Source organism: Dendropsophus ebraccatus, chromosome 15 (assembly GCF_027789765.1).
Source record: "Dendropsophus ebraccatus isolate aDenEbr1 chromosome 15, aDenEbr1.pat, whole genome shotgun sequence".
Classification (NCBI taxonomy): Eukaryota; Metazoa; Chordata; class Amphibia; order Anura; family Hylidae; genus Dendropsophus; species Dendropsophus ebraccatus.
Genome location: NC_091468.1, coordinates 3,174,644 through 3,189,538, shown reverse-complemented (window position 1 = coordinate 3,189,538; position 14,895 = coordinate 3,174,644). Strand labels below are relative to the sequence as shown.

General features: G+C 52.8%; 1 protein-coding gene across 2 annotated transcripts; it reads right to left on the bottom strand.

Moving 5' to 3' along the window:
* Positions 1 to 1,657: 1,657 nt before the first annotated feature.
* EPCAM (epithelial cell adhesion molecule) lies at positions 1,658 to 10,567 on the bottom strand. 2 transcript variants are annotated; one of them, XM_069954905.1, is made up of 9 exons: positions 10,196 to 10,567; positions 6,357 to 6,470; positions 4,947 to 5,193; positions 4,498 to 4,560; positions 4,343 to 4,406; positions 3,700 to 3,801; positions 3,269 to 3,466; positions 3,055 to 3,096; positions 1,658 to 2,136 (listed from the first exon to the last, which is right to left on the bottom strand). In XM_069954905.1, the coding sequence occupies exons 1-9, from the start codon at positions 10,269 to 10,271 to the stop codon at positions 2,092 to 2,094; spliced, it is 951 nt and encodes a 316-aa protein (XP_069811006.1). In that variant the 5' UTR covers positions 10,272 to 10,567; the 3' UTR covers positions 1,658 to 2,091. The 2 variants fall into 2 exon arrangements, with proteins under 2 accessions (XP_069811006.1, XP_069811007.1); XM_069954906.1 differs by having other exon boundaries at positions 1,658 to 2,133; positions 10,196 to 10,566.
* Between the last annotated feature and the right edge of the window lie 4,328 nt (positions 10,568 to 14,895).

Genomic DNA, 14,895 nt, shown 5'->3' with positions numbered 1-14,895 from the left:
GACTGATAAGGTGACTGCCATTTTGTTGACAAGGACAAACAGCTCATACGAGTTTCTAGAAACATGGATTGGAAAGTAGTTACGTTCTTAACTGCACAATTTCATTTATCCCATTTTCTGCTTTTATGGAGAGTTTACACACAGACTGACAGATTTTTTAAGCCAAAGCCAGGAATGGATTTGAAAAGGAAATATCTGGTCTTTCCTTTATAACCCGTATAGACTGTTCTGGCTTAAAAAAACCAGATTTAAGAGTACAAACACACTGGGCATATTCACAGTGAGACCCACTGCGGATCCCTGCCCTGTACACTATGGGCAGACACATCCTGCTGCAAGTATGTCAGCAGCCTGCCCTGTTAACCCCTGGCCAACCGGAGCATATACATCACCTGCTCCTTCACGTCACGCTCAGCCAATCAGTGCGGCAGGGCAGCGCATTGATGAGACGTGCCAGAAACATCCGAAGCAAGCCAGAGCGGGCAGCAGGTGATTTACACGCTCTGGCTGGTAACCGGGGTGGGCTGCTGACACTCAAGTTTGTCTGCCCATAGAATGTACAGGGCAGGGATCTGCAGCAGATGTTGCTGCAAAATTGCAGCAAGAAATCTGCTGCAGATACGCCGAGTGTGTTTGTAACTTAAGTCTGTGTAGTGTCACAAGGCAGGTGTACCACTACTTCTAGCACAACCTGTCCGGTATTCTTGTAGGTGTATCCAAGCTCTGGACTGAAGGTTGCTTTCTACTCTGGCCACCTGTTGTCTCACTTTACTTATTGCACAGCTGAAGGCATCACAAGGGTTCCATATTTCTGGGTCATTCAAGGAATAGATGGTTCGTCTGCAGTGGAGAAAAGTGCAGCGAAAGCAAAAGTACTCAATTGATCTTCGCTCAGCCATCTTAGGGAACCTTGAGTGCCTAGTGACAACCCAGTTGTGCAACCCCAGGGCTCTTGCTACCTCTGGCTGAGGCAGCACCTCCTAAACCACAAGCACAAGTCAAGTCACCCTGACAGTTTTGATACAGCTTAGGGAAGGCCCCTTGGTAGCCCTCTAGCCTTAGGCCTAACTTCCCCTTAACCTACAAGTTCAAGTAAAGAACCCATCTCTACACCTAGCTCAAGTGTTTCCCAGGGCTAGATCTATCTTCTCCCGGCACCCAGAGAGGAGCGGCTCAGAGTGGAGCAGACTTCAAAGCCCACAATCTGATGAGCAGAATGACGATAAAGAGCTTCAATTCACTCCTACAGTAAATTTAGTATCCTTTGAGCTTTCCATCTTACTTACTGGACATGATATAAAGGTGTGTGGCTTTATCACAGTACAGTAGCCAAGCGCCTAGGGTCTGCACATGACTAGGATAGACAAAGATTGGTGGAAACCCAAGGCTGGAGTTACATGTAGCAAAGAACTGAACAGGAAGCAGAAGGCCCTGGACTGTCTGTATAGATGGCGGATCTCCTGGTACATGGGGTGGCAGAAGGTGGACGTCACAGAATGCATTGAAGATTTGCTAAGATGATTTACTACCCAATAGCCTAGTAGAGGAAGAACATAGAGGAAGAGTGTTCTATCATTCAGCCCATAGTAACCAGCAAACTTTGCTAACCGAGATGAACTGTTGAGGGTTTTTGCTGCAGAGAAACCATGACATAAGATTGTAGTTTTCCATTGTTTATTTAATCCAGTTTACATAAAAAAAGTTCTCTTCAAATAGGATATTTACATTAAAAAAACAATTCTCAAGACACAGCCAAAACCCCCCTCCCTAACCCACCCCCCTCCCATTTACAAAAGCCATGGGCCAGAGGATCCCCAGCAAGTAGCTTGACAATAAAACCTGAGTCCATCCTAAACGCCCATTGTAAGGGCAATAAAGACCTAAAACAAAAGACATCCACTAACTCACTTAAAAGGCTCAAAGATCACAAAAAGACAAGTGTCAGGTAGCAGGTTCTGTGTAGTCGCCATGATGGATGTCACAGAACACGGCTCCAGTCACTGATGGTACAAGCTTCACGATGGATCGAGCCCATGGACACTGACAGCTGCTGGGGCCTCAGTCTTTGGCTCTCACATTGCTGCATCACATTTAGGAGGTGAGTTCTCTCTGCATTTCATTCATCTCTTTCATCTGCTTAAAAAAAAAAAAAAATGGTTACAACTTATGACAAGGCTAAAATAATGATTTTTCTATAGCAGAAGACCTGCATGGCTTGTTCTGTGTACCACTGATGGACAGATATACTTGTGCATTTTGTATGTTACACCTACAGGCAGACCTAAGCCCCCAACAATATGGCAGCAAACTAGCACCCTACAGTTCTGTCACAGGGTGTTGACCTGAGAGCCCCCTTTCCCTCCCCTAATAAACCCCAGTAGCAATTGGCCACATAAGGAGATCCGACAGCCAGGATGAGAGGTCTTCAGCCCCGACCATAGAGTCGGGGGGGTGGGGGGGATGGCTCTAAGACAGTCTGCACCTGCAGGCGATGGCCTGGACTACAGTTACTGAACATGGCAGAGAAGGATTTCTGGTTCCCAGTCATAAGCCAATGTTTCCTACAGGTACAAGTAATCAAACCTGCAGCCCTCCAACTGCGTAAACTACAATTTCCATGATGCCGGGAGAGCCAAAGTTTTGTTTGTCCAGGCATGATGGTAATTCTGGTTTTGACAGCCAGAGAGCCACAAGTTTAACACCCCTGCTCCATATGGCATTATAACCTTAAACATGGCTTTGACGTCGCTGTGGGGTTAAACCCAATGATCAGGTACATTGCTCTTTACCTTAATTGGAGCAACCCCTTTCTCTTCTCCACACCCCCAGGCCCTGGCACCAGCCCAGTGTGTTTATGCCCCCTCCCCTCTGACAACTATTAGAATCAATGGAAACCGGGGGGGAGGAATACCACCACACCGGAGGCCCCAGTGCAAAGCGTGGGAAATGGGAATATTAATTACATTTAATTTACTATCTCCCCATCCTGATCTAGGACTCTGTACACATTCAGCCAGTTAGGATTACAGAAGGAGGTCATTGAAAAATCCTTACCTCAGCCTTCTCATATTTGCCCCTCTTTCTCCGTGTGATCACCTGGAATACAAATTAATGTCATGTTAATTCAGCCTGTTACCGTCCTGCCTGATCCAGTGTTCCTGCAGTGATGACCTCCATAACCGCTCATGCAATGGCCTCCACAGGTCTGTCAGCTCAGTCATACAGATCCTGATAAACCGGCAAATAGAACCTTCCAGACAATACTCACCAAGACGACGATTCCTGCAACAATAGCAATGACCACAACCACGATGACTGCAATGACTCCGGCAGTCAGACGCTTCATGGACAGTTCGTGAGGCTTCTCGTCTATGTACATGATGAGAGGCTCCTGAACCAAGAAGTTATTGCCATTGATGGGGATCTGAAACTTGTTGTCAGGATGCATGATGGGGTCTCCCTTGATCTGGAGGAGGAAAGCCGTTGACATTTAGCACATCTCATGGGGATGAATACATTTATGGTGCGTTCATACCTACAGGATCTGCAGCTCATTTTCTGCAGCAGATTTCATTTAAATAACTGAACACAGCATCAAATCTGCTGCAGATCCTGTAGGTGTGAACGCACCCTTAAACTACGTTCAGATTCCTTGGTTAAGCAATGTTAAGAAATCCATAATTCCACCACAGTACTTACATCTTTTTCCATGTAGTAGCCGACGTCCGCAATGTCTATGTCACCTGCAGCTTTCTGGGAGGAATTTTGCATCAAGTCAATGTAGATGTAGGGGCCTTCAAACTGTAGAGGAAACGGGCAGAGGTTAAGATAGGTCTATATGTAGATATAGCACTGACACACTGACATTAGGGGCCACGTAGTCTGCCTCTATAGCCGTGACACATTAGGGTTCAGCTACTTTCCTCTGCAATGATGGGCAGAGTACAGGGGGAAGAGGGAGAATGGGGAGGGGGTTGGGAAACTGGCCACACTACAGCTGATGCCAAACTACAACTTAGGGATTGACCGTCCCATTGTGATGGCAGTATCATCCTATTAGCAGGTCCCTAAATATGCAATACCAGTCAGTGTGAGGGCCAGAGAATGGATGGAGCACAGGCATTCCTTCTCTTTGGGGTCAGTTTTCCTCCATTTGTGGGATTGGTCAGGGAAATCACTATTAAAGCTAATCCCAATGGTGGGAAATCCTCTCCTAGTTATAAGCCCCCAGTACTGGCAACCTGTCCAGAGGGATGCCTCCCATTATATAACGCTTGGCATGTCTGTGGGTCCCCTTAGTGTCTTAACCAGCATGTGCGGCCGGTGGGGAGCTCCATCTTACCTCAATATTGGAGATGTAGGCTGCAGACAGGTTGTACCGCTGTGTAATCACTTGTTTCAGCGCCCTGGATAGGAAATAAAGTTGTAATGTTGGAGTTTTACACAATAACCCACCAGGCACCTCTGTGGTTTAAGAGAACTGAGAAATTAACTTACGCTTTTAAATCAGCATCGGACACCGTATCGGTGTTATTACGCTTCATCTGAACGACGACCCAGCTGGAAGGAAACAATCTTATGTGAGTGGCAGTGCCGCCATTGGATCACAGTATATGAGTCATTCACACAAACCATCGCAATATTAGGTGCCATTCACAATGCCCCTTTATCAATATGCTGTATATAAGCTTAGCCACCTGCCACCCCAGTCACCCATTGCAGCTCAGCGGCCTGCCACCCCAGTGACCCATCGCGGATCAGCGGCCTGCCACCCCAGTGACCCATCGCGGCTCAGCGGCCTGCCACCCCAGTGACCCATCGCGGCTCAGCGGCCTGCCACCCCAGTGACCCATCGCGGCTCAGCGGCCTGCCACCCCAGTCGCCCATCATCACGGCTCAGTGACAGTGTATCCATTGCACTGTATCCTCCACAGGCTGATACTTACAAAGTCCTAACAAGTTCTGGACAGGTCTTGGTTTGCTTGTCCCCTTTTTCGGTTCGTCTGACGCCGGCGGAGTTGACGCACCAGCAGGTCTCTGTACCGTTACACTGTCGAGCTTTGAAAGTACCATCAGCTTCACAGTCAGGATTGTAGAGGCCGTCATTGTCCACAAGGGCCCCTGCAGGCTTGGGCCTCCTCCCACCTTTTCCAGGAATGCTCTCTTTCTTCATTAACAAGCATTTTGGTATCACTGAAAACACACAAACCACCATTTCACCATTTAAAGTGGGACACTATAAAAGGTTTGGGCAGAGGATGGGCACAGCGGATGGCGGTAGGGGTGTAGCTGCACATTCCTGCTGCCAATCTTCATCCGGACAGCCTGATACATAATACAGCTGCTTACGCCCCTATTCCACAGGTCGTCAGAGGAGCAAACGAGCACTCTCAGCACTCGTTTGCTCCTCGTTCCCCCCTCGCTGTAGCCGCCATTCAACGCAGCAGCGAGCAGGTGAGTGCGGGAGGGGGCGGAGGGGAGCTGCGGGGGGGCTGCTCGGAGGATCGCTGATTGTCCGGGCAGCCCATAGGATATAGCAGCGTCTGCTGCCGATGCTACTATTCAATGGAGCAATGGCAGCAGATCGCTGTTACATCAGTCGCTTGTTTTTCAGCATGTTGAAAAAACAAGCGACTGCAACGATCAGCCGACATGAACGATGTCTGCTGATCGTTGCACTCTATTCCACAGGACGATTATCATTCGTAGCGGCCAATAATCGTTCCGTGGAATAGGGCCTTTAGTTGGAGATCAGTAGTTGGAAATGACCGGCACCTGCACACTCCTGACTGGCAGGGGGCTCCTGTAATACATACTGACTGAGTACCGCTCTGCCAATATTGCAGCATTTGTGTTTCCACATCTCAGAACCAGGGATGATTGAGGCCAAGAGTAGAAGCAGTAAGGGTATGTGCACACTGGTGAAAAGTGACGGAAAGTCCCGTCGTGTAATCCACCGATCGGGAACAGCAGTGGGAGTGCACATCTCTGCCCGTGTCAGACTCCAATCTATGCAGGGCCGCCCGTGCATGGATGAGTCTATGACAGGCGGAAACGCGCGCACACCCGCTGCTGTCCACGAGCGACAGATTACTCGGACTTTCCATCACTTTTCAGTAGTGTGCACATACCCCTACGCTGATATATATGCTGCATAGTCCCCACCAAATACAATGGCTGGAGAATGGGCTGGCAGTCACAGTATAACACTGGAAATGGATCAAATGTAGTCCCTGGAAGACAAGCTCAATAGGCTCGCCACAGTATATGTTGGCATACCACAATGGAAGGAAAAGACTTTGTGTGAATAGGTCCTTGTACAAAGTTTGGTTATACACGACATGTAGGATACTTACGTTTCTTGCAGTTCACCTGCCTCACGTCTGGACCGATGTTCAGTGTGCAAGAACAGCCTGTCCCTCCAGAAGAGTCACATTTACCATCCCTATGGGTGTCACATATGCCACAGCCTGGAGGAGAGAACCGCAAGGGTTACAACACTACTGATCCAGAGTGCCACAGTACGAGAGATAGCAAAACAACGTCCACAAGAGGTGCAGCGCGTGCGGAATATAGGTAGGGAGCAAGCAGGCTGAAGACGTGAACCACCTCTTATATAACACAACATAGATGTCTGTGTGGGGAGGGGTCCTATTAATCATTTTTAACAATGATCGATCAAATGAGATCCATTTGAAATCAGTCGCCATATTACACAAGGACAGTCCTTACTTCCCTCATCTGATCTCAGCAGGAACGATGTGGCGATACACTGACCGGCAGCTTGTGGCCCCCATGGGGAGCTACACTGACCGGCGGCTTGTGGCCCCCATGGGGAGCTACACACACTGACCGGCGGCTTGTGGCCCCCATGGGGAGCTACACACACTGACCGGCGGCTTGTGGCCCCCATGGGGAGCTACACACACTGACCGGCGGCTTGTGGCCCCCTTAGACAGGAACCCTGCATCCAGTGATCTGGGGGTAGTGAGCAGTCAGAAGAGCCAGGTACAGCTCCCATAATGGCCGACAATAGAGGATGCAGGATCTGTGGTCACCATTGTTACTCGGAGCCCCAGTTCTGTAATACAGCTTACTACTACTACTACTACTACTACTACTACTACTACTACTACTACTACTACTACAATACAAAAAGCAGCAAACTAAATTTATTACAACAAAGCAGAAAGCCTCTGGTTTTATAACATTGGAACAGTAAATATTTACTTCCGTTCTATGTAGGTAACATCCAGAGCGAGAGCAACAGCCCCCTATAACCATAGACCGGTCTCCATGATACTACAGCCCCCTATAACAATAGACCGGTCTCCATGATACTACAGCCCCAGGTACAGCCACTCCCTGGGACGTCATACAGGTGGAGGCAGGGACAGGGCCACCATCCCCCTCCAGCCTCAGGGAGCACCACCCAGCGCCATTTTGTCAGGGAGCCGCGCCTCATCCAGTTCACACCGAGCGGGAAGCTGTGGCATGTTATATAGGAGCTCCGATCCGCACAGTGCCCCCCGCAATAACTGAGCTCCGATCCGCACAGTGCCCCCCGCAATAACTGAGCTCCGATCCGCACAGTGACCCGCACAAAAAGAGCCTTGATCCACACTGTGCCCCCCGCAATAACAGCTCCGATCCGCACAGTGCCCCCCGCAATAACTGAGCTCCGATCCGCACAGTGCCCCCCGCAATAACTGAGCTCCGATCCGCACAGTGACCCGCACAAAAAGAGCCTTGATCCACACTGTGCCCCCCGCAATAACAGCTCCGATCCGCACAGTGCCCCCCGCAATAACAGCTCCGATCCGCACAGTGCCCCCCGCAATAACAGCTCCGATCCGCACAGTGCCCCCCGCAATAACTGAGCTCCGATCCGCACAGCGCCCCCCGCAATAACTGAGCTCCGATCCGCACAGTGCCCCCCGCAATAACTGAGCTCCGATCCGCACAGTGACCCGCACAAAAAGAGCCTTGATCCACACTGTGCCCCCATGATAACGGGCCCCAATATACAGTGCCCCCACAGAAACCAACCCTGAGACAGTGCCACTACAGTCACGCTGACAATCCCTGAGCCCAGATACACAGAGCCCTTATAATAACTGCAGATAGTGAGGGCGGCTATCTTATCAGCTGCAGATACCCCGCTCACACAGACACCTGCTTATCACACCTTATCACCGACTACCTGCAGATACCCCGGTCACACACATCACCGACTATACCTGCAGATACCCCGGTCACACACACACATCACCGACTATACCTGCAGATACCCCGGTCACACACACACATCACCGACTATACCTGAAGTATAATATAAAGGAGGCAGCAATAAGATACAGTAGAAAAAAAAAAGCTTTTCTATCAGCTATGGGGAACTACAGCTCCCAGCATGTCCCCCCCCCTTTGTCCACAGCCACCACCTCCTGCTAGAGAACCGATCACCAATTGTATTACTCAGAAAGATACAAGACAAGGGATATGTAGAGGAACTACAAGACCCAGCAGGCTGGCTGTATCTAGTTGCACATACTGGGCAGAGCTCCGGGAGCGCCAGGATGTCACCCGATCCATTGTATCTCTGCAAACTTCTATGTCAATAAAGGCGGATACAGCAGGAGGGGGGCACAGCTACCAGGGAGAGGTCACAGAGAGGGGGGCACAGCTACCAGGGAGAGGTCACAGAGAGGGGGGCACAGCTACCAGGGAGAGGACACAGCAGGAGAGGGAGCACAGCAGGAGAGGGGGGTACAGCTACCAGGGAGAGGTCACAGAGAGGGGAGCACAGCTACCAGGGAGGGGACACAGCAGGAGGGGGGCACAGCTACCAGGGAGAGGACACAGCAAAGGGGGTACAGCTACCAGGGAGAGGTCACAGCAGGAGAGGGGAGCACAGCTACCAGGGAGGGGTCACAGCTACCAGGGAGAGTTCACAGCAAAGGGGGTACAGCTACCAGGGAGAGGTCACAGCAGGAGAGGGGAGCACAGCTACCAGGGAGGGGTCACAGCAGGAGAGGGGAGCACAGCTACCAGGGAGGGGTCACAGAGAGGGGAGCACAGCTACCAGGGAGGGGTCACAGAGAGGGGAGCACAGCTACCAGGGAGGGGTCACAGAGAGGGGAGCACAGCTACCAGGGAGGGGTCACAGAGAGGGGAGCACAGCTACCAGGGAGGGGTCACAGAGAGGGGAGCACAGCTACCAGGGAGGGGTCACAGAGAGGGGAGCACAGCTACCAGGGAGGGGTCACAGAGAGGGGAGCACAGCTACCAGGGAGGGGTCACAGAGAGGGGAGCACAGCTACCAGGGAGGGGTCACAGAGAGGGGAGCACAGCTACCAGGGAGGGGTCACAGAGAGGGGAGCACAGCTACCAGGGAGGGGTCACAGAGAGGGGAGCACAGCTACCAGGGAGGGGTCACAGAGAGGGGAGCACAGCTACCAGGGAGGGGTCACAGAGAGGGGAGCACAGCTACCAGGGAGGGGTCACAGAGAGGGGAGCACAGCTACCAGGGAGGGGTCACAGAGAGGGGAGCACAGCTACCAGGGAGGGGTCACAGAGAGGGGAGCACAGCTACCAGGGAGGGGTCACAGAGAGGGGAGCACAGCTACCAGGGAGGGGTCACAGAGAGGGGAGCACAGCTACCAGGGAGGGGTCACAGAGAGGGGAGCACAGCTACCAGGGAGGGGTCACAGAGAGGGGAGCACAGCTACCAGGGAGGAGTCACCTGGGGGCACAGAGAGGGGAGCACAGCTACCAGGGAGGGGTCACAGAGAGGGGAGCACAGCTACCAGGGAGGGGTCACCTGGGGGCACAGCTACCAGGGAGAGGACACCTGGGGGCACAGAGAGGGGGGCACAGCTACCAGGGAGGGGTCACAGAGAGGGGAGCACAGCTACCAGGGAGGGGTCACAGCTACCAGGGAGAGGACACCTGGGGGCACAGAGAGGGGAGCACAGCTACCAGGGAGGGGTCACCTGGGGGCACAGAGAGGGGGGCACAGCTACCAGGGAGGGGTCACAGAGAGGGGGGCACAGCTACCAGGGAGGGGTCACCTGGGGGCACAGAGAGGGGGGCACAGCTACCAGGGAGAGGACACCTGGGGGCACAGCTACCAGGGAGGGGACACAAGAGAGGGGGGCACAGCTACCAGGGAGGGGACACAGAGAGGGGCACTCACCTGAGTTCTGAGCCCGGGCAGCCAGCAGGCAGCACAGCACGGCCGCTCCGGCCCACAGCACAGCACAGCTCCTCATCTTGCGGGTGTCGTGCAGCGTCTGCTCCCCCGGGCAGCTCAGGAGCCTTCACCTCACTCACTTCCTCCTCCTCCTCCTTATTCCAGGTCAGACCGGTCCTGCAGGTTCCTCCCAGATTCACAAACAAGGACGAAACTCCGGAGATCTCTGGTTACACCTGGGTAGTGTGCAGCAGCCCCTCCTCCACCGAAACCGGCGACCCTGCGCCCCTGAGCGGGAGACCCCCTAGACCCCTGTCAGCCTCTCCTCACAGCCCACACAGCTCTCCTCTCCTCACAGATGGCTGTATCCCCAGGTGGCCGCACAGGTGAGGTTATATACAGGTGTGGTGGTGATGTCACAGATCACCTGGATGAAACTAGGAGTGGTGAGTCACCTGGTGGGCGGTCCCGGCCCCTCTCACATTGTGTCACCTCATGATCCTCCCACCTGCTGAAACTGGTTACTCACCTGTCCCAGTCTCTGTACTATAGGTCTCACCTGGTGCTGAGGTTTCTATGGACTGCGGGTTATATAGATGGTCAGACATGGAGGTAGAAGAACTGGGGGGATTCTCTTATTATGGAGGCAGCTTCACAAAGGGTTCGGACAAGGTTGGGGCTACATGGTAAATCTGGCCATCCTGGGGGGATCAGTCACAGGTCACTCTGGATCACATTGCGTCGCCGCTAAGGGGAGAAAATCCCAACCGCCATGACCGTCACCAATCTCCAATGTCAGGTGGATTTTTTGCGGCTGTGATAGTTGTACCTGGGTATTTCCATCCTTTGACGCCTCTGATCTCTTAAAGGGGTATTCCCAACAGGACAACGGCTGAAGCACCCCTGACCCCGCGCATGGCGCTGTCGTCTGCACAATGATTAGAACAGCAGCTGGCATGCACGGTTAGCGCCACATTAACTCTCTATGGCGCATCCAAACATTGCCGAGCGATGAGCAAAAACCAGGAGTGGGACCAGATCACGGGAAGAGGGGCAACGCTTCCAGGACAGTTTTTCTTTGAGCCGGTTCCACCCCTGGTCAAAATGAGGAACGTACTGTGCAAAATACTGTGTGACCCCCACTCTGAGGGTGCGTGCACACTACGGAATTCCCACGTATGACCCGTGGCGGATTCCGTCGCTCGTACCCGCACGCGGCTGGGCGCATCTCCACCCGTGCCTTAGGGTACAAACCCACACACCGTATACACAGCAGATACGCAACAAATACGCAGCAAATACGCAGCAGATTTGTTGGTACAGATTTGATGCTGTGTTCAGTTATTTAGATATAATCTGCGTTTTTGCTGCGTATTTGCTGCGTGTTTGCTGCGTATTTGCTGCGTATCGCAGCAGTAAATACGCTGCATATACGGTGTGTGGGTTTATACCCTTAGACACTATTCTATGCACGAGCGGATTCCGCATTCCACCGAAAGAATTAACGCACCCTAAGGAACACGGACGTGGAAGGGCTGTAATAGAGTCCCCCCCCCCCCCATGATGCTGGGAGCGGGGTAACTGTATGGATATGCACCGCACTGTAATGGAGACATGTAATGTGTGAATGCGGCCTAATGCTACATTTACACAGAACGATAATTCGCCCGATCGGACGATTAACGATGTCAAAGTAACGTTTTTTTTTCATAACGATCAGCGTTTAGACGGTACGATATATCGTACGGAAATTCGTTTTGCGATCACTTAAAGCCTATCTCACACATTGGTTAAATCGGCAAACGACTGTTCACATGGAACAATCTGCGAATTTTTTGCAAACGATCAACGACAATTTGAGAACCTGTTGAAAGATCAATCGTTGATCGTTGCGTTTACATGTACGATTATCATTCGAATACGACCGTTATTGTGCAAATTCGCACGCTAATCGTTCTGTGTAAATGCAGCATAACACTTCTCCCATCCCCCACCTCCAGTGATTTCCTATGGACGTCAGACTTATCTCTTTCCATTTGCATATTGGGCGGCAGGAGGGGGTAAGTATGGGGGGGGGGGGGTCAGGTGGGCACCTGGGGGGGGACAGGTTCCCTTTAATCAGTTTCAGAGCTTTATAATGAACGCTCTGGATCTGCGGAGAGAGGACTATGGTGGCCATACACCATCAATGACCGCCCACAGCGATCTCTCCTGGCCTCCTCAAAAACGAAAAGCTTGGCAGTGAAAATCCATCGTGCCCAACCCTTATCAGGAGGCCCCCATACTCCATATGCTGTCAGACCACTCTAGTATGAAGAGTGAGTGTACCTCAAGGGGCGACAGATCTGCAACCTCCAAGGAAGCCGCTAAACTATTGTGACAGCTGCCTTACTGGCCATGTGTGCTTGGTGTGGGTGAGTATGCGTGGGTGAGTGTGTGAGTGCTCGGTGTGGGTGAGTGTGTGAGTGCTCGGTGTGGGTGAGTGTGTGAGTGCTCGGTGTGGGTGAGTATGTGTGAGTGCTTGGTGTGGGTGAGTGTGAGTGCTCGGTGTGGATGAGTGTGTGAGTGCTCGGTGTGGATGAGTGTGTGAGTGCTCGGTGTGAATGTGTGTCTGAGTGCTCGGTGTGGATGAGTTTGCGAGTGCTCGGTGTGGATGAGTGTGTGAGTGCTCGGTGTGGATGAGTGTGTGAGTGCTCGGTGTGGGTGAGTGTGTGAGTGCTTGATGTGGATGAGTGTGAGTGCTTGGTGTGGATGAGTGTACGAGTGCTCGGTGTGGATGAGTGTGCGAGTGTTCGGTGTGGATGAGTGTGCGAGTGCTCGGTGTGGATGAGTGTGCGAGTGTTCGGTGTGGATGAGTGTGCGAGTGCTCGGTGTGGATGTGTGAGTGCTTTGTGTGGATGTGTGTGTGAGTGTTCGGTGTGAATGAGTGTGCGAGTGCTTAGTGTGGATGATTGTGTGAGTGTTCGGTGCGGGTGAGTGTGTGAGTGCTCGGTGTGGATGAGTGTGTGAGTGCTCGGTGCGGGTGAGTATGTGCGAATGCGCGGTGTGGATGAGTGTGTGAGTGCTCGGTGTGGATGAGTGTGTGAGTGCTCGGTGTGGATGAGTGTGTGAGTGCTCGGTGTGGATGAGTGTGTGAGTGTTCGGTGCGGGTGAGTGTGTGAGTGCTCGGTGTGGATGAGTGTGTGAGTGCTCGGTGCGGGTGAGTATGTGCGAATGCTCGGTGTGGATGAGTGTGTAAGTGCTCGGTGTGGATGAGTGTGTGAGTGCTCGGTGTGGATGAGTGTGTGAGTGCTCGGTGTGGGTGAGTGTGTGAGTGCTTGGTGTGGATGAGTGTGAGTGCTTGGTGTGGATGAGTGTACGAGTGCTCGGTGTGGATGAGTGTGCGAGTGCTCGGTGTGGATGAGTGTGCGAGTGCTCGGTGTGGATGAGTGTGCGAGTGTTCGGTGTGGATGAGTGTGCGAGTGCTCGGTGTGGATGTGTGAGTGCTTGGTGTGGATGTGTGTGTGAGTGTTCGGTGTGAATGAGTGTGCGAGTGCTTAGTGTGGATGAGTGTGTGAGTGTTCGGTGTGGATGAGTGTGTGAGTGCTTGGTGTGGATGAGTGTGCGAGTGCTCGGTGTGGATGAGTGTGTGAGTGTTCGGTGCGGGTGAGTATGTGCGAATGCTTGGTGTGGATGAATGTGTGAGTGCTCGGTGTGGATGAATGTGCGAGTGCTCGGTGTGGATGATTGTGCGAGTGCTCGGTGTGGATGAGTGTGCGAGTGCTCGGTGCGGGTGAGTGTGCGAGTGCTCGGTGCGGGTGAGTATGTGTGAGTGTTCGGTGCGGGTGAGTATGTGTGAGTGTTCGGTGCGGGTGAGTGTGCGAGTGCTTGGTGTGGATGAGTGTGCGAGTGCTTGGTGTGGATGAGTGTGCGAGTGCTCGGTGCGGGTGAGTATGTGTGAGTGTTCGGTGCGGGTGAGTATGTGTGAGTGTTCGGTGCGGGTGAGTATGTGTGAGTGTTCGGTGTGGATGAGTGTGCGAGTGCTCGGTGTGGATGTGTGTGTGAGTGTTCGGTGCGGGTGCGAGTGCTCGGTGTGGATGAGTGTGCGAGTGCTCGGTGTGGATGTGTGTGTGAGTGTTCGGTGCGGGTGAGTGTGCGAGTGCTCGGTGTGGATGAGTGTGCGAGTGCTTGGTGTGGATGTGTGTGTGAGTGTTCAATGCGGGTGCTCGGTGTGGATGTGTGTGTGAGTGTTTGGTGCGGGTGAGTGTGTGCGAGTGCTCGGTGTGGATGTGTGTGTGAGTGTTCGGTGCGGGTGCGAGTTCTCGGTGTGGATGTGTGTGTGAGTGTTCGGTGCGGGTGAGTGTGTGCGAGTGCTCGGTGTGGATGAGTGTGCGAGTGCTCTGTGTGGATGAGTGTGCGAGTGCTCTGTGTGGATGAGTGTGCGAGTGCTCTGTGTGGATGTGTGTGTGAGTGTTCGGTGCGGGTGAGTGTGTGCGAGTGCTCGGTGTGGATGAGTGTGTGAGTGTTCGGTGCGGGTGAGTGTGTGCGAGTGCTTGGTGTTGATGAGTGTGCGAGTGCTCGGTGTGGATGAGTGTGCGAGTGCTCGGTGTGGATGAGTGTGCGAGTGCTCGGTGTGGATGTGTGTGTGAGTGTTCGGTGCGGGTGAGTGTGTGCGAGTGCTCGGTGTGGATGTGTGTGTGAGTGTTCGGTGCGGGTGAGTGTGT

Coding starts and splice junctions, on each gene's coding strand:
- EPCAM (XM_069954905.1), bottom strand. CDS start 10,271: ATGAGGAGCTGTGCTGTGCTGTGGGCCGGAGCGGCCGTGCTGTGCTGC. Junction 3,802..4,342: donor CCTACATCTCCAATATTGAG/GTAAGATGGAGC, acceptor TTTCCTCTACAG/TTTGAAGGCCCCTACATCTA. Junction 2,137..3,054: donor GCAAATATGAGAAGGCTGAG/GTAAGGATTTTT, acceptor TTTTTTTTTAAG/CAGATGAAAGAGATGAATGA.